At 44.6% G+C, this 20,336-nt stretch overlaps 1 protein-coding gene across 1 annotated transcript in view; it reads right to left on the reverse strand.

The window, feature by feature from the left end:
- bmpr2b (bone morphogenetic protein receptor, type II b (serine/threonine kinase)) overlaps positions 1–20,336 on the reverse strand; it is a 150,971-nt gene that overhangs the window by 75,448 nt on the left and 55,187 nt on the right. Inside the window, exons 4-5 of the mRNA XM_046294789.1 lie at positions 8,928–9,127; positions 7,339–7,569 (exon numbers count right to left, since the gene is read on the reverse strand). Of these exons, the coding sequence (XP_046150745.1) occupies positions 7,339–7,569; positions 8,928–9,127 (431 nt within the window). The remainder of the gene's footprint in view (positions 1–7,338; positions 7,570–8,927; positions 9,128–20,336) is intronic.

Genomic DNA, 20,336 nt, shown 5'->3' on the forward strand with positions numbered 1-20,336 from the left:
ATTTGAGATTCCGGCTATGACGCACAGCCACAGAGATCAGTGAGAGTCCAAGGGCCTGAGGAATATAGTCAATTAGAACTATGTTATATTAGTATAGAACAGACACATCATGAGCCCTGGCTGAGTCATGGTTGTCATGGTGACATAATGGCCACAGGAACAGAGAGAGAGAGAGAGAGAGAGAGACAGAGACAGAGACAGAGACAGAGACAGAGACAGAGACAGAGACAGAGAGAGAGAGAGAGAGAGAGACAGAGACAGAGACAGAGACAGAGACAGAGACAGAGACAGAGAGAGAGAGAGAGAGAGAGAGAGAGAGAGAGAGAGAGAGAGAGAACCAAACAAACCAAACCAAAACAAAGTCTTCTCATGTTTTGTTGATTTCAAAAAAGCCTTTGACTCAATTTGGCATGAGGGTCTGCTATACAAATTGATGGAAAGTGGTGTTGGGGGTAAAACATACAACATTATAAAATCCATGAACACAAACAACAAGTGTTCTGTTAAAATGGGCAAAAAACACACATTTCTTCCCACAGGGCCGTGGGGTGAGACAGGGATGCAGCTTAAGCCCCACCCTCTTCAACATCTATATATCAATGAATTGGTGAGGGCACTAGAAGAGTCTGCAGCACCCGGCCTCACCCTGCTAGAATCTGAAGTCAAATGTCTACTGTTTGCTGATGATCTGGTGCTTCTGTCACCAACCAAGGAGGGCCTACAGCAGCACCTAGATCTTATGCACAGATTCTGTCAGACCTGGGCCCTGACAGTAAATCTCAGTAAGACCAAAATAATGGTGTTCCAAAAAAGGTCCAGTCACCAGGACCACAAATACAAATTCCATCTAGACACTGTTGCCCTAGAGCACACAAAAAACTATACATACCTTGGCCTAAACATCAGCGCCACAGGTAACTTCCACAAAGCTGTGAACGATCTGAGAGACAAGGCAAGAAGGGCATTCTATGCCATCAAAAGAAACATAAATTTCAACATACCAATTAGGATTTGGCTAAAAATACTTGAATCAGTCATAGAGCCCATTGCCCTTTATGGTTGTGAGGTCTGGGGTCCGCTCACCAACCAAGAATTCACAAAATGGGACAAACACCAAATTGAGACTCTGCACGCAGAATTCTGCAAAAATATCCTCCGTGTACAACGTAAAACACCAAATAATGCATGCAGAGCAGAATTAGGCCGATACCCACTAATTATCAAAATCCAGAAAAGAGCCATTAAATTCTACAACCACCTAAAAGGAAGCGATTCACAAACCTTCCATAACAAAGCCATCACCTACAGAGAGATGAACCTGGAGAAGAGTCCCTTAAGCAAGCTGGTCCTGGGGCTCTGTTCACAAACACAAACACACCCTACAGAGCCCCAGGACAACAGCACAATTAGACCCAACCAAATCATGAGAAAACACATTGGAAAGAATTAACAAAAAAACAGAGCAAACTAGAATGCTATTTGGCCCTACACAGAGAGTACACAGCGGCAGAATACCTGACCACTGTGACTGACCCAAAATTAAGGAAAGCTTTGACTATGTACAGACTCAGTGAGCATAGCCTTGCTATTGAGAAAGGCCGCCGTAGGCAGACATGGCTCTCAAGAGAAGACAGGCTATGTGCTCACTGCCCACAAAATGAGGTGGAAACTGAGCTGCACTTCCTAACCTCCTGCCCAATGTATGACCATATTAGAGAGACATATTTCCCCCAGATTACACAGATCCACAAAGAATTTGAAAACAAATCCAATTTTGAAAAACTCCCATATCTACTGGGTGAAATTCCACAGTGTGCCATCAGAGCAGCAAGATTTGTGACCTGTTGCCACGAGAAAAGGGCAACCAGTGAAGAACAAACACCATTGTAAATACAACCCATATTTATGCTTATTCATTTTATCTTGTGTCCTTTAACTATTTGTACATTGTATATATATATATATAATAAGACATTTGTAATGTCTTTACTGTTTTTAAACTTCTGTATGTGTAATGTTTACTGTTAATTTTTGCTGTTTTTCACTTTATATATTCACTTTGTATGTTGTCTACCTCACTTGCTTTGGCAATGTTAACACATGTTTCCCATGCCAATAAAGCCCTTGAATTGAATTGAATTGAGAGAGACAGAGAGAAACAGGGAGAGAGAGAGCGTGACAGAGAGAGAGAGAGCGACAGAGAGAGAGAGAGAGAGAGAGAGCGAGACAGAGAGAGAGAGAGAGAGAGAGAGAGAGAGAGAGAGAGAGAGAGAGAGAGAGAGAGAGAGAGAGAGAGAGAGAGAGAGAGAGAGAGAGAGAGAGAGAGAGAGAGAGAGAGAGAGAGAGAGAACACATTATGCAGCAATAATTCTCAGGAGAAACTATCTACCCAAGGTGACTTGGTGTCTGGTGAAAAGAAATCTAACCCCGATCATCGACAGAAATATCTGCTGAGACGATACAGAATCTATTCTATTCTAGTCAAATGACAGAGAGAGACAGGAAACCTTCTATTCTAGTCAAATGACAGAGACAGGAAACCTTCTATTCTAGTCAAATGACAGAGACAGGAAACCTTCTATTCTAGTCAAATGACAGAGAGAGAGACAGGAAACCTTCTATTCTAGTCAAATGACAGAGACAGGAAACCTTCTATTCTAGTCATATGACAGAGAGAGACAGGAAACCTTCTATTCTAGTCAAATGACAGAGACAGGAAACCTTCTATTCTAGTCAAATGACAGAGACAGGAAACCTTCTATTCTAGTCAAATGACAGAGACAGGAAACCTTCTATTCTAGTCAAATGACAGAGAGAGAGACAGGAAACCTTCTATTCTAGTCAAATGACAGAGACAGGAAACCTTCTATTCTAGTCAAATGACAGAGACAGGAAACCTTCTATTCTAGTCAAATGACAGAGAGAGACAGGAAACCTTCTATTCTAGTCAAATGACAGAGACAGGAAACCTTCTATTCTAGTCAAATGACAGAGACAGGAAACCTTCTATTCTAGTCAAATGACAGAGACAGGAAACCTTCTATTCTAGTCAAATGACAGAGAGAGACAGGAAACCTTCTATTCTAGTCAAATGACAGAGACAGGAAACCTTCTATTCTAGTCAAATGACAGAGAGAGACAGGAAACCTTCTATTCTAGTCAAATGACAGAGAGAGACAGGAAACCTTCTATTCTAGTCAAATGACAGAGACAGGAAACCTTCTATTCTAGTCAAATGACAGAGAGAGAGACAGGAATCCTTCTATTCTAGTCAAATGACAGAGAGAGACAGGAATCCTTCTATTCTAGTCAAATGACAGAGAGAGACAGGAATCCTTCTATTCTAGTCAAATGACAGAGAGAGAGACAGGAATCCTTCTATTCTAGTCAAATGACAGAGAGAGAGACAGGAAAACTTCTATTCTAGTCAAATGACAGAGACAGGAAACCTTCTATTCTAGTCAAATGACAGAGAGAGAGACAGGAATCCTTCTATTCTAGTCAAATGACAGAGACAGGAAACCCGGTAGAACCTGGTATAACCCGGTAGAACCCTGTAGAGGACAGTAGTCCAGTAGAGCCCAGCAGACCCCAGCAAAACCCTGTTGAGGCCAGCAGATCCCTGTAGAGGCCAGCTGTCCAGTAGAGCCTAGAAGAACCCTGTAGAGGCTAGTATAACTCAGTAGAACCCTGTAGAGGCCAGTAGAACCCATTAGATGCCAGAATAACCCATTAGAGGCTAGCAGAAACCAGTAAAGCATAGTAGAAACCAGTAGAGCCCGGGAGAACCCTGTAGAGGCCAGCAGAGATCAGTAGAGCCCAGTAAAAGCTAGCAAAATCCTATAGAGGCAAGAAACTTGTAAAGCCTTGTAGATACCCTGTCAAACCCTGTAGAACACAGTAGATGACAGTAGAGGCTAGCTGACCACTGTAGAAGTCTGCAGAGCCTAGTAGAACCCTGTAGAGGCCAGTGGAACCCTGTAGAACTCAGTCGAGTCCGGGAGTCCAGTAGACCCCCGTAGAGTCCATTAGAGCCTAGCTGTACAGGCCAGCAGAATCCTGTAGAGGCCAATAGAGACAGCAGCTACTCTTCCTGGGGTTTGTTATGGATCCCCATTAGTTCGTGCCAAGGCAACAGCTACTCTTCCTGGGGTTTATTATGGATCCCCATTAGTTCGTGCCAAGGCAGCAGCTACTCTTCCTGGGGTTTGTTATGGATCCCCATTAGTTCGTGCCAAGGCAACAGCTACTCTTCCTGGGGTTTATTATGGATCCCCATTAGTTCCTGCCAAGGCAACAGCTACTCTTCCTGGGGTTTATTATGGATCCCCATTAGTTCCTGCCAAGGCAACAGCTACACTTCCTGGTGTTTATTATGGATCCCCATTAGTTCCTGCCAAGGCAGCAGCTACTCTTCCTGGGGTCCAGCAAAATTAAGGCAGTTTATAAAATTTTAAAAACATTACAATATATTCACAACACACTGTGGGCCCTCAGGCCCCTAATCCACCTCTACCACAAATCTACAGTACTAAATCCATGTGTGTGTATAGTGCTGATGTTATCGTGTGTGTGTGTGTGTGTGTGTGTGTGTGTGTGTGTGTGTGTGTGTGTGTGTGTGTGTGTGTGTGTGTGTGTGTGTGTGTGTGTGTGTGTGTGTGTGTGTGTGTGTGTGTGTGTGTGTGTGTGTGTGTGTGTGTGTGTGTGTGTGTGTGTGTGTGTGTGTGTGTGTGTGTGTGTGTGTGTAATACTGTGGAATAGAGTTCCATGTAGTCATGGCTCTATGTAGTACTGTGGAATAGAGTTCCATGTAGTCATGGCTCTATGTAGTACTGTGGAATAGAGTTCCATGTAGTCATGGCTCTATGTAGTACTGTGGAATAGAGTTCCATGTAGTCATGGCTCTATGTAGTACTGTGCACTCTCCCATAGTCTGTTCTGGACTTGGGGACTGTGAAGAGACCCCTGGTGGCATGTCTTGTGGGGTATGTATGGGTGTCTGAGCTGTGTGCCAGTAGTTTAGACAGGCAGCTCGGTGCATTCAACAATACCTCTCATAAATACAAGTAGTGATGTCAATCTCTCCTCCACTTTGAACCAGGAGAGATCGACATGCATATTATAAAAATTAGACCTCTGTGTACATCTAAGGGCCAACTGTGCTGCCCTGTTCTGAACCAATTGCAATTTTCCTGAGTCCCTTTTTGGGACTGTAGGACCTGCCTTGTTGATAGTGTTGTTAAGAAGGTAGAAACTAGGGCCCGTAGGACCTGCCTTGTAAATAGTGTTGTTAAGAAGGTAGAAACTAGGGCCTGTAGGACCTGCCTTGTTGATAGTGTTGTGAAGAAGGTAGAAACTAGGGCCTGTAGGACCTGCCTTGTTGATAGTGTTGTTAAGAAGGTAGAAACTAGGGCCTGTAGGACCTGCCTTGTTGATAGTGTTGTTAAGAAGGTAGAAACTAGGGCCTGTAGGACCTGCCTTGTTGATAGTGTTGTTAAGAAGGTAGAAACTAGGGCCTGTAGGACCTGCCTTGTTGATAGTGTTGTTAAGAAGGTAGAAACTAGGGCCTGTAGGACCTGCCTTGTTGATAGTGCTGTTAAGAAGGTAGAAACTAGGGCCTGTAGGACCTGCCTTGTTGATAGTGTTGTTAAGAAGGAATAAACTAGGGCCTGTAGGACCTGCCTTGTTGATAGTGTTGTTAAGAAGGTAGAAACTAGGGCCTGTAGGACCTGCCTTGTTGATAGTGTTGTTAAGAATGTAGAAACTAGGGCCTGTAGGACCTGCCTTGTTGATAGTGTTGTTAAGAAGGTAGAAACTAGGGCCTGCCTTATTGATAGTGTTGTTAAGAAGGTAGAAACTAGGACCTGCCTTGTTGATAGTGCTGTTAAGAAGGTAGAGCAGTGCTTTATTATGGACAGACTTTTCCCCATCTTAGCTACTGTTGCATCAATATGTTTTGACCATGACAGTTTACAATCCAGGGTTACTCCAAGCTGTTTAGTCTCCTCAACTTGCTCAATTTCCACATGATTTATTATAAGATTTAGTTGAGGTTTAGGGTTTAGTGAGTGTTTTGTTCTAAATAGAATTCTTTAAGTTTTAGAAATATTTAAGACTAACTTATTCCTTGCCACCCATTCTGAAACTAACTACAGCTCTTTGTTAAGTGTTGCAGTCATTTCAATCGCTGTAGTAACTGACATGTATAGTGTTAAGTCATCATACATAGACACTCTGGCTTCACTCAAAGTCAAAATCAGTGGCATGTCGTTAGTAAAAATTGAAAAAAGCAAGGGGCCTAAACAGTGGTCCTGTGTAGCTCAGTTGGTAGAGCATGGCGCTTGTAACGCCAGGGTAGTGGGTTCGATCCCCGGGACCACCCATACGTAGAATGTATGCACACATGACTGTAAGTCGCTTTGGATAAAAGTGTCTGCTAAATGGCATATATTATATTATTATTATTATATATTATTATATATTATTATATATTATTATATATTAGTTACCCTGGGGAATTCCTGATTCTAACTGGATTATATATGAGAGGCTTCCATTAAAGAACACCCTCTGTGTTCTGTTAGACAGGTAACTCTTTATCCACATTATAGCAGAGGGTGTGAAGCCATGACACACTCATTTTGCCAGCAGCAGACTATGATCGATATTGTCAAAAGATTCACTGAAGTCTAACAAGTGGAGGCCAGCAGAGACCAGTAGAGCCTAGTAGAACCCAGTAGAACCCAGTAGAACCCAGCAAAACCCAGTAGAGATCGGCAGAGACCAGTAGAGCCTAGTAGAACCCAGTAGAGCCTAGTAAAACCCAGCAGAGGCCAGTAGAGTCCAGTAGAACCTAGTAGAACCCTGTAGAACACAGCAGAACCCTGTAGAGGCCAGCAGAGAACAGTAGAGCCTAGTAGAACCCAGTAGAGGCCAGCAGAGACAGTAGAGCCTAGTAGAACCCAGTAGCCAGCAGATACCAGTAGAGCCTAGTAGAACCCAGTAGAGCCTAGCAGAACCCAGCAGAACCCTGTAGAAGCCAGCAGAGACCAGTAGAGCCTAGTAGAACCCAGTAGAGTCCAGTAGAGACCAGTAGAGCCCAGTAGAACCCAGCAGAACCCAGTAGAGGCCAGTAGAGACCAGTAGAGCCTAGTAGAACCCTGTATAACCCAGCAGAACCATGTAGAGGCCAGCAGAGAACAGTAGAACCTAGTAGAACCCTGTAGAGGCCAGTAGAGAACAGTAGAACCTAGTAGAACCCAGCAGAACCCTGTAGAGGCCAGCAGAGAACAGTAGAGCCTAGCACAATATTCCATGACCAGTAGGTACAGTACTCACATGAGGGTAATATTCCATGACCAGTAGGTACTCCACGCGTCCGTCGGCTGTGAGTCTCTCGTCTCCTACGATGAAGCGTGCGATGTTATCGTGCTCCAGCAGGGGGACACGGTAGATGGCTCGCTCGTTGACAAAGTTCTGCCGGTTCTGGTAGGTGAACATCTTGACCGCCACGGTACGCTCGTCTAGAGAACCCTTATACACGGAGCCATATCGCCCTCGACCAATCAGCTGGGAGGTGGAAGTGAGAGAGGGAGAAAAATATAGGGGGTAGATGGAGAGGGACAGGGAGAAAGTGACAGAAAGATGGTTTGAGACATAAACAGACAAAGGGATTTCAAGAAATTGTCAGTCATTTCTATGAGCAGGGCACACAGCAGCTGTTTAATGAGACCGAGCCAGTGAGAAAAATGGTTACCTCAGATCTAAGAAGAGAGAGTAATGTAACCTGACCTCTAACCCCATAGTCCACCATCTCACCTCTAAACCCCTACTCCACCATCTCACCTCTAACCCCTACTCCACCATCTCACCTCTAAACCCCTACTCCACCATCTCACCTCTAAACCCCTACTTCACCATCTCACCTCTAACCCCTACTCCACCATCTCACCTCTAAACCCCTACTCCACCATCTCACCTCTAAACCCCTACTCCACCATCTCACCTCTAAACCCCTACTCCACATCTCACCTCTAAACCCATAGTCCATCATCTCACCTCTAAACCCCTACTCCACCATCTCACCTATAAACCCCTACTCCAACATCTCACCTCTAACCCCTACTCCACCATCTCACCTCTAAACCCCTACTCCACCATCTCACCTCTAAACCCCTACTCCACCATCTCACCTCTAAACCCCTACTCCACCATCTCACCTATAAACCCCTACTCCAACATCTCACCTCTAACCCCTACTCCACCATCTCACCTCTAAACCCCTACTCCACCATCTCACCTCTAAACCCCTACTCCACATCTCACCTCTAAACCCATAGTCCATCATCTCACCTCTTACCCCTACTCCACATCTCACCTCTAAACCCCTACTCCACATCTCACCTCTAAACCCCTACTCCCCCATCTCACCTCTAAACCCCTACTCCCCCATCTCACCTCTAACCCCTACTCCACCATCTCACCTCTAAACCCCTACTCCCCCATCTCACCTCTAAACCCCTACTCCACATCTCACCTCTAAACCCCTACTCCACCAGCTCACCTCTAAGCCCCTACTCCCCCATCTCACCTCTAAACCCCTACTCCACATCTCACCTCTAAACCCCTACTCCACCAGCTCACCTCTAACCCCTACTCCAACATCTCACCTCTAACCCCTACTCCAACATCTCACCTCTAAACCCCTACTCCACCATCTCACCTCTAACCCCTACTCCAACATCTCACCTCTAAACCCCTACTCCAACATCTCACCTCTAAACCCATACTCCAACTATAACAGCTCACCTCTCGTAGTTTAGGCTGTCCAGGTCGAGGCTGGGTTCTGAGTCTGCGGCCTCCATCATGTCATAATTACCCAAACCACTAGTAACAGCAACCCTAAGTACTACAACACCACTACTCACCTCTAGTAGTTTAAGGCTGTCCAGGTCGAGGCTGGGTTCTGAGTCTGCGGCCTCCATCATGTCCATGTTGTGTAGTCCCTGTTTCCTGTCTCCACTCAGCATGCGGTACCCAAAGAACAGCGCCACGATCAGCACCGCTACTATGGAGACAGACGCCAGGGCGATCACGATGGTCTCCTCGCGGTACAGCGGCCGTGGGTCTGGGAATGATGACATCACAGGGTTAGTGGGTGACACCATCACAAGCAGGGTCAGAGGTTAGGGGCCGGAGGGTAAATGTAGAAGCTGGTATTGTAGGGCACTATAAAATCTGGTGGATTTTTGTGCCTGATTCCGTTTTTCCCAAATTTAACAGGTTTTTGCTCTAAAAATGTTTCTTTATTTTTTACAACAAAATTGGTCCACTACAATGCTTAAACCACATTGTGAGACCACTTTTGAGATCTGAGAAAAATACAACACGTTTAGAGTATTGGGTGTAGTTACACTTGAATTCCAAACCAGCAAGAGACCGTTATTTGGCTAGCTATGAGCTTCTATAGTGCTCGTGTGAGTTTCCAAAACAAATGGCCACTAGATTGATGCAAATAAATAATCCTGATCTCATTCGGCCAGGTAGGCTACTTTGTAGTTAACATTTCATTGAGAAGGTTTTGGGGAAAACTTCTCCATCTCTACCAGGTTATCATTAGCATCATCGCGAACAGCTACACAACGTGTAGACATATATGTGCACAGCATCGCACACACACACACACACACACACACACACACACACACACACACACACACACACACACACACACACACACACACACACACACACACACACACACACACACACACACACACACACACACACACACACATTCCTGTGCCGTTTGCAAAAAGTTACGAGGAAATATGAATCAATGGCGAATTTTGTTTGTCTTATGATTAACTTGGGAAAATGTATGCATTTTCTACTACGTTCAATATATTTATATGTAGTTAATTACCTTCTACGTTCAAGTTGGGTGAATTTTGTCCCATTCCTCCTGACAGAGCTGGTGTAACTGAGGCGGGTTTGTAGGCCTCCTTGCTTACGCACACTTTTTCAGTTCTGCCCACAAATGTTCTACAGGATTGACGTCAGGGCTTTGTGATGGCCACTCCAATACCTTGACTTTGTTGTCCTTGTTGTCCTTGTTGCCATTGTGCAACAACTTTGGATGTTTGCTTGGGGTCATTGTCCATTTGGAAGACCCATTTGCGACCAAGCTTTAACTTAACTGAAGTCTTGAGATATGTTGCTTCAATATATCCACATAATTTTCCTACCTCATGATGCCATCTATTTTCTGAAGTGAACCAGTCCCTCTTGCAGCAAGCACCCCCACAACATGATGCTGCCACCCCCGTGCTTCACGGTTGGGATGTTGTTCTTCGGCTTGCAAGTTGTTTCCTCCAAACATAACGATGGTCATTATGGCCAAACAGTTCTATTTTTGTTTCATCAGACCAGAGGACATTTCCCCAAAAAGTACGATCTTTGTCCCCATGTGCAGTTGCAAACTGTAGTCTGGCTTTTTCATGGTGGTTTTGGAGCAGTGGCTTCTTCCTTGCTGAGCAGCCTTTCAGGTTATGTCGATATAGGACTCGTTTTACTGTGGATATAGATACTTTTGTACCTGTTTCCTACAGCATATTCACAAGGTCCTTTGCTGTTGTTCTGGGATTGATTTGCACTTTTCGCAAAGTACATTCATCTCTAGGAGACAGAACGCGTCTCCTTCCTGAGCGGTATGACGGCTGCGTGGTCCCATGGTATTTATACTTGTGTACTATTGTTTGTACGTGATACCTTCAGGCATTTGGAAATTGCTCCCAAGGATGAACCAGACTTGTAGAGGTCTACAATTGTTTTATCTGAGGTCTTGGCTGATTTCTTTTTATTTTCCCATGATGTCATGCAAAGAGGCACTGAGTTTGAAGGTAGCCCTTGAAATACATCCACAGGTACACCTCCAATTGACTCAAATTGTGTCAATTAACCTATCAGAAACACAACCCAACAAGCCTTCTTTAACACAGCGCGCATCCAACCAGGAAGCCAGCCGCACCAATGTGTCGGAGGAAACACTGTGGACCTGGCGACCTGGTTAGCGTGCACTGCGCCCCGCCACAGGAGTTGCTGGTGCGCGATAAGACAACGATATCCCTACCGGCCAAACACTCCCTAACCCGGATGACGCTAGGCCAATTGTGCGTCGCCCCACGAACCTCCCGGTCGCAGATGGTTGCGACAGAGCCTGGGTCTCTGGTGGCACAGCTAGCACTGCAATGCAGCCCTAGACCACTGGGAGGCCCCAAAGTAGATGTTCTGACCGACTTGCAAAAACTATAGTTTGTTAACAAGAAATTTGTGTAAAAAAAATATAAAAAAGGTTTTAATGACTCCAACCAAAGTGTATGTAAACGTTCAACTTCAACTGTATATCCATCCTGCCCTACCTTTCTAAAACCGTTTTAAAGCCAAGTTAACAAACAGATCAATGACCATTTCGAATCCCACCGTACCTTCTCCGCTATGCAATCTGGTTTCCGAGCTGGTCATGGTTGCACCTCAGCCACCCTCAAGGTCCTAAAGGATATCATAACCGCCATTGATAAAAGACAGTGCAGGAGTCTTCATCGACCTGGCCAAGGTTTTCAAATATGTCAACCACTGCATTCTTATCGGCAGACTCAATAGACTTGGCTTCTCAAATGACTGCCTCAACTGGTTCACCAACTACTTCTCAGATAGAGTTCAGTGTGTCAAATCGGAGGGCCTGTTGCCCGAACCTCTGGAAGTCTCTATGGGAGTATCACAGGGTTCAATTCTCGGGCCGAATCTCTTCTCTGTATATATCAATGATGTTGCTCTTGCTGCTGGTGATTGTCTGATCCACCTCTACGCAGACGACACCATTTTGTATACCTCTGGCCCTTCTTTGGACACTGTGCTAACTAACCTCCAGACGAGCTTCAATGTCATACAACTCTCCTTCCGTGGCCTCCAACTGCTCTTAAATGCAAGTAAAACTAAATGCATGCTCTTCAACCGTTTGCTGCCCACACCCTCCTGCTCGACGAGCATCACTACTCTGGACGATTCTGACTTAGAATATGAGGACAACTACAAATACCTAGGTGTCTGGTTAGACTGTAAACTCTCCTTCCAGACTCACATTAAGCATCTCCAATCCAAAATTTAAATCTAGAATCAGCTTCCTATTTCACAACAAAGCATCCTTCACTCATGCTGCCAAACATACCCTCGTAGAACTGACTATCCTACCGTTCCTTGACTTCGGCGATGTCATCTACAAAATAGCCTCCAACACCCTACTCAACAAATTGGATGCAGTCCATCACAGTGCCATCCGTTTCTTCACCAAAGCCCCTTATACTACCCACAACTGCGACCTGTATAAACTCGTTGGCTGGCCCTCACTACATATTCGTTGCCAAACCCACTGGCTCCAGGTCATCTATAAGTCTAAGGATTTGCCTCTATTTGGGTCCTGTCCCCTCTATCCTAACCTTGATGAGCTGTGCCTGGTTTCCTCCTGACAATACGCTTTGCATTCAAGCCAAGAGTTAGTTATATTTTAGTCTGGTTTCCTCCTGACATTGTGCTTTGCCTTCAGGCCAAATACATTTTTGTCTCATCAGACGACAGAATCTTTTGCCTTTTTGCTAACTCCAGGCGTTATGCCATGTGCCTTTTTCTCAGGAGTGGCATCTCTCCCATGAAGCCCAGATTGATGAAATGCTGTAGAAGCTGTTGTCCTTCTGGCAGGTTCTCCTCAGCCAAGGACATTTTTAGAAATTTTGGGGAATGTATTAAAAATAAAAAACTGAAATATCATATTGACACAAGTATTTAGACCCTTTACTCAGTACTTTGTTGAAGCACCTTTGGCAGCGATTACAGCCTTGAGTCTTCTTGGGTATGACGCTACAAGATCCTCTCAAGCTCCATCAGGTTGGATGGGGAGCGTTGCTGCACAGCTATTTTCAGGTCTCTCCAGATATTTTTTATTTTACCTTTCTTTAACTAGGCAAGTCAGTTAAGAACAAATTCTTACTTTCAATGACGGCCTAGGAACAGTGGGTTAACTGCCTTGTTCAGGGGCAGATTGACATATTTTTACCGTGTCAGCTCGGGGATTCGATCTTGCAACCTTTCTAGTCTTCCAGTCCCTGCCACTGAAAAACATCCCCTCAGCATGATGCTGCCACCGCCATGCTTCACCGTATGGATGGTGCCAGGTTTCCTCTAGACGTGACCCTTGGCATTTAGGCCAAAGAGTTCAATCTTGGTTTCATCAGACCAGAGAATCTTGTTTCTCATGGTCTGAGAGTCCTTTAGGTGTTTTTTTAATTGAATTTACCACAGGTGGACTCCAGTCAAGTTGAAGAAACATCTCAAGGATGATCAATGGAAACAGGATGCACCTGAGATAAATTTCAAGTCTCATAGCAAAGGGTCTGAATACCTAAGGTTTTATTATACATTATTTAATACATTTGCCTCCAGTATTTATGCTGCAGTAGTTTATGTGTCGGGGGGCTAGGGTCAGTTTGTTATATCTGGAGTACTTCTCCTGTCCTATTCGGTGTCCTATGTGAATTTAAGTGTGTTCTCTCTAATTCTCTCTTTCTTTCTCTCTCTTGGAGGACCTGAGCCCTAGGACCATGCCCCAGGACTACCTGACATGATGACTCCTTGCTGTCCCCAGTCCACCTGACCGTGCTGCTGCTACAGTTTCAACTGTTCTGCCTTATTATTATTTGACCATGCTGGTCATTTATGAACATTTGAACATCTTGGCCATGTTCTGTTATAATCTCCACCCGGCACAGCCAGAAGAGGACTGGCCACCCCACATAGCCTGGTTCCTCTCTAGGTTTCTTCCTAGGTTTTGGCCTTTCTAGGGAGTGTTTCCAAGCCACCGTGCTTCTACATCTGCATTGCTTGCTGTTTGGGGTTTTAGGCTGGGTTTCTGTATAGCACTTTGAGATATCAGCTGATGTACGAAGGGCTATATAAATACAATTTGATTTGATTTGATTTGATTTTATTTAGAATAAGGCTGTAACGTAACAAAATGACCCTTTGGAATTAGAAACCTCTTTTGCGACCTGGCAGGATTGACCTTGCGACCTGGCAGGATTGACCTTGCGACCTGGCAGGATTGACCTTGCGACCTGGCAGGATTGACCTTGCGACCTGGCAGGGTTGACCTTGCGACCTGGCAGGGTTGACCTTACTTCCTGTTTCTGAATCAACAGTCATTTCATAAGAGATGAAACAGAATCCATTGGGGCATTTCATGGGTTTATCATAGTTGTTATATACGCGGTTGTAATATAGTTGTAATACAGTTCATGAGTTTGTTCATTTGTCTTAAAGGTTAAAGGTTACACTAAACAGTAATGACAACTTTATAATGGGTTGCTTTAAAATTAAGTTACTAATAGAGTTGAAGTCGGAAGATTACGTACACCTTAGCCAAATACATTTAAACTCAGTTTTTCACAATTCCTGACATTTAATCCGAGTACAAATGCCCTGTCTTAGGTAGGTTAGGATCACCACTTTATTTTAAAGAATGGGTAATGTCAGAATAATAGTAGAGTGATTTATTTCAGCTTTTACATTCCCAGTGGGTCAGAAGTTTGTGTGTAGATTGAAGAGGAATAAAACATTAAAAAATTGAATCCATTTTAGAATAAGGCTGTAACGTAACAGAATGTGGAAAAGGTCAAGGGGTCTGAATACTTTCTGAAGGCCCTGTATCTATTATAGGTACTTAGTTTTCATAGTTGAATTAGTACTTGTAGCAGTAGCTTTTATTAGTTGTAGGCTTATTAGTAAAACAACTGTTTAATGTTTAATTACTGTACGTTTTCATTTATTATTATAAGACAGACTTACTCTATATCTTAATGAATTAAGTCACTGAGCTAATGACCGCCGGCCAGGCTGTGTGTCTCTGCCTGTCCTCTCCTATCATGAACACAAACTAGCTTTAATTGGCAAACATCACATTTCAGGGGAACAGACGTGTCTTCTCCTCCTCCTCCATGGTTAAATCACCAGATTAAACGAGAGGGAAGAGATGATGAATGTGAATGGCAGTAGCTTTGACAACGTCTCAAATGGAACCCTACTCCCTATATAGTGCACTACTATAGACCAGAGCCCTATTCCCTATATAGTGCACTACTATAGACCAGAGCCCTATTCCCTATATAGTGGTACTACTATAGACCAGAGCCCTATTCCCTATATAGTGCACTACTATAGACCAGAGCCCTATTCCCTATATAGTGGTACTACTATAGACCAGAGCCCTATTCCCTATATAGTGGTACTACTATAGAGCAGAGCCCCCTAGACCAGAGCCCTATTAGACTACTTTAGACCAGAGCCCTATTCCCTATATAGTGCACTACTATAGACCAGAGCCCTATTCCCTATATAGTGACTACTATAGACCAGAGCCCTATTCCCTATAGTGCACTACTATAGACCAGAGCCCCCTATATAGTGCACTACTATAGACCAGAGCCCTATTCCCTATATAGAACACTACTATAGACCAGAGCCCTATTCCCTATATAGTGCACTACTATAGACCAGAGCCCTATTCCTATATAGTGCACTACTATAGACCAGAGCCCTATTCCCTATATAGTGCACTACTATAGACCAGAGCCCTATTCCTATATAGTGCACTACTATAGACCAGAGCCCTATTCTCTATATAGTGGTACTACTATAGACCAGAGCCCTATTCCTATATAGTGCACTACTATAGACCAGAGCCCTATTCCCTATATAGTAGACCAGAGCCCTACTATAGACCAGAGCCCTATTCCCTATATAGTGCCCACTACTATAGACCAGAGCCTATATAGTGCACTACTATAGACCAGAGCCCTATTCCCTATATAGTGCACTACTATAGACCAGAGCCCTATTCTCTATATAGTGGTACTACTATAGACCAGAGCCCTATTCCCTATATAGTGCACTACTATAGACCAGAGCCCTATTCCCTACTATAGACCAGAGCCCTATTCCCTATATAGTGCACTACTATAGACCAGAGCCCCCTATTCCCTATATAGTGCACTACTATAGACCAGAGCCCTATTCCCTATATAGTGCACTACTATTAGACCAGAGCCCTATTCCCTATATAGTGGCACTACTTTAGACCAGAGCCCTATTCCCTATATAGTGGTACTACTATAGACCAGAGCCCTATTCCCTATATAGTGGCACTACTGTAGACCAGAGCCCTATTCCCTATATAGTGCACTACTATAGACCAGAGCCCTATTCCCTATATAGTGCACTACTATAGACCAGAGCCCTATTCAGAGCCCTATATAGTGGTACTACTATAGACCAGAGCCCTATTCCCTATATAGTGCACTACTATAGACCAGAGCCCTATTCCCTATATAGAGCACTACTAGTAGACCAGAGCCCTATTCCCTATATAGTGCACTACTAGTGACCAGAGCCCTATTCCCTATATAGTGGTACTACTATAGACCAGAGCCCTATTCCCTATGTAGTGGTACTACTATAGAACAGAGCCCTATTCCCTATATAGTGCACTACTATAGACCAGAGCCCTATTCCCTATATAGTGCACTACTATAGACCAGAGCCCTATTCCCTATATAGTGGTACTACTATAGACCAGAGCCCTATTCCCTATATAGTGGTACTACTATAGATCAGAGCCCTATTCCCTATATAGTGGTACTACTATAGACCAGAGCCCTATTCCCTATATAGTGGTACTACTATAGACCAGAGCCCTATTCCCTATATAGTGCACTACTATAGACCAGAGCCCTATTCCCTATATAGTGCACTACTATAGACCAGAGCCCTATTCCCTATATAGTGGTACTACTATAGACCAGAGCCCTATTCCCTATATAGTGCACTACTATAGACCAGAGCCCTATTCCCTATATAGTGGTACTACTATAGACCAGAGCCCTATTCCCTATATAGTGGTACTACTATAGAGCAGAGCCCTATTCCCTATATAGTGCACTACTTTAGACCAGAGCCCTATTCCCTATATAGTGCACTACTATAGACCAGAGCCCTATTCCCTATATAGTGCACTACTATAGACCAGGGCCCTATTCCCTATATAGTGCACTACTATAGACCAGAGCCCTATTCCCTATATAGTGCACTACTATAGACCAGAGCCCTATTCCCTATATAGTGCACTACTATAGACCAGAGCCCTATTCCCTATATAGAACACTACTATAGACCAGAGCCCTATTCCCTATATAGTGCACTACTATAGACCAGAGCCCTATTCCCTATATAGTGCACTACTATAGACCAGAGCCCTATTCCCTATATAGTGCACTACTTTAGACCAGAGCCCTATTCCCTATATAGTGCACTACTATAGACCAGAGCCCTATTCTCTATATAGTGGTACTACTATAGACCAGAGCCCTATTCCCTATATAGTGCACTACTATAGACCAGAGCCCTATTCCCTATGTAGTGCACTACTATAGACCAGAGCCCTATTCCCTATATAGTGCACTACTATAGACCAGAGCCCTATTCCCTATATAGTGCACTACATTAGATCAGAGCCATATTCCCTATATAGTGGCACTACTTTAGACCAGAGCCCTATTCCCTATATAGTGGTACTACTATAGACCAGAGCCCTATTCCCTATATAGTGGCACTACTGTAGACCAGAGCCCTATTCCCTATATAGTGCACTACTATAGACCAGAGCCCTATTCCCTATATAGTGCACTACTATAGACCAGAGCCCTATTCCCTATATAGTGGTACTACTATAGACCAGAGCCCTATTCCCTATATAGTGCACTACTATAGACCAGAGCCCTATTCCCTATATAGAGCACTACTAGTGACCAGAGCCCTATTCCCTATATAGTGCACTACTAGTGACCAGAGCCCTATTCCCTATATAGTGGTACTACTATAGACCAGAGCCCTATTCCCTATATAGTGGTACTACTATAGACCAGGCCCTATTCCCTATATAGTGCACTACTATAGACCAGAGCCCTATTCCCTATATAGTGCACTACTATAGACCAGAGCCCTATTCCCTATATAGTGGTACTACTATAGACCAGAGCCCTATTCCCTATATAGTGGTACTACTATAGATCAGAGCCCTATTCCCTATATAGTGGTACTACTATAGACCAGAGCCCTATTCCCTATATAGTGGTACTACTATAGACCAGAGCCCTATTCCCTATATAGTGCACTACTATAGACCAGAGCCCTATTCCCTATATAGTGCACTACTATAGACCAGAGCCCTATTCCCTATATAGTGGTACTACTATAGACCAGAGCCCTATTCCCTATATAGTGGTACTACTATAGATCAGAGCCCTATTCCCTATATAGTGGTACTACTATAGACCAGAGCCCTATTCCCTATATAGTGCACTACTTTAGACCAGAGCCATATTCCCTATATAGAGCACTACTATAGATCAGAGCCCTATTCCCTATACAGACCAGTATCCCTTCTTTCTTTTCTCTCCAAAACTCTTGACCAGAGCCCTATCTCTCTCAGAATGACCTTCTTGATCCAAATCAGTCAGGTTTCAAGACTACTATAGACCAGAGCTCTATTCCCTATATAGTGCACTACTCACCGCTAAAGCTAACTCTATCTCCTCTGCTCTCATCCTTCTAGACCAGATCCGGACGATACTGTGAACCATCAGATCCTCCTATCCACCCTCTATTGGGCATCTCCTATAGACCAGGCCCACCTTAGATTGCGTCCTACCTGACAGGTCGCTCCTACCAGGTGGCGTGGCGAGAATCTGTCTCCTCACCACGCCTCTCACCACTGGTGTCCCCCAGGGCTCTGTTCTAGGCCCTCTCCTATTCTCGCTATACACCAAGTCACTTGGCTCTGTCATAACCTCACATGGTCTCTCCTATCATTGCTATAGACACAGATCCCTATTCCCCCTTCTGATGACCAGGTGGCGAACGCATCTCTGCATGTCTGGCAGACATATCAGTGTGGATGACGGATCACCACCTCAAGCTGAACACTCGGCAAGACGGAGCTGCTCTTCCTCCCGGGAAGGACTGCCCGTTCCATGATCTCGCCATCACGGTTGACAACTCCATTGTGTCCTCCTCCCAGAGCGCTAAGAAGTGCACGTGATCCTGGACAACAAACTGTCGTTCTCAACTAACATCAAGGCGGTGGCCCGTTCCTGTAGGTTCATGCTCTACAACATCCGCAGAGTAGACCCTGCCTCACACAGGAAGCAGCGCAGGTCCTAATCCAGGCACTTGTCATCTCCCGTCTGGATTACTGCAACTCGCTGTTGGCTGGGCTCCCTGCCTGTGCCATTAAACCCCTACAACTCATCCAGTAGCACGTCTAGTGTTCAACCTTCCCAAGTTCTCTCACTACCCCGCTCCTCCGCTCTCTCCACTGGCTTCCAGTTGAAGTATTACTCGCATCCGCTACAAGACCATGGTGCTTGCCTACGGAGCTGTGAGGGGACGGCACCTCAGTACCTCCAGGCTCTGATCAGGCCCTACACCCAAATAAGGGCACTGCGTTCATCCACCTCTGGCCTTCGCCTCCCTACCATGAGGAAGTACAGTTCCCGCTCAGCTCAGTCAAAACTGTTCGCTGCTCTGGCTCCCCAATGGTGGAACAAACTCCCTCACGATGCCAGGACAGCGGAGTCAATCACCACCTTCCGGAGACACCTGAAACCCCACCTCTTTAAGGAATACCTAGGATAGGATAAAGTAATCCTTACCCCCCTCCCCCCTTAAAATATTTAGATGCACTATTGTAAAGTGGTTGTTCCACTGGATGTCATAAGGTGAATGCACCAATTTGTAAGTCGCTCTGGATAAGAGCGTCTGCTAAATGACTTAAATGTAAAAATATAGTGGTACTACTATAGACCAGAGCCCTATTCCCTATATAGTGGTACTACTATAGATCAGAGCCCTATTCCCTATATAGTGGTACTACTATAGACCAGAGCCCTATTCCCTATATAGTGGTACTACTATAGACCAGAGCCCTATTCTCTATATAGTGGTACTACTATAGACCAGAGCCCTATTCCCTATATAGTGCACTACTATAGACCAGAGCCCTATTCCCTATATAGTGGTACTACTATAGACCAGAGCCCTATTCCCTATATAGTGCACTACTATAGACCAGAGCCCTATTCCCTATATAGTGCACTACTAGTGACCAGAGCCCTATTCCCTATATAGTGCACTACTAGTGACCAGAGCCCTACTCCCTATATAGTGCACTACTA

Source organism: Oncorhynchus gorbuscha, linkage group LG01 (assembly GCF_021184085.1).
Source record: "Oncorhynchus gorbuscha isolate QuinsamMale2020 ecotype Even-year linkage group LG01, OgorEven_v1.0, whole genome shotgun sequence".
NCBI lineage: Eukaryota > Metazoa > Chordata > Actinopteri > Salmoniformes > Salmonidae > Oncorhynchus > Oncorhynchus gorbuscha.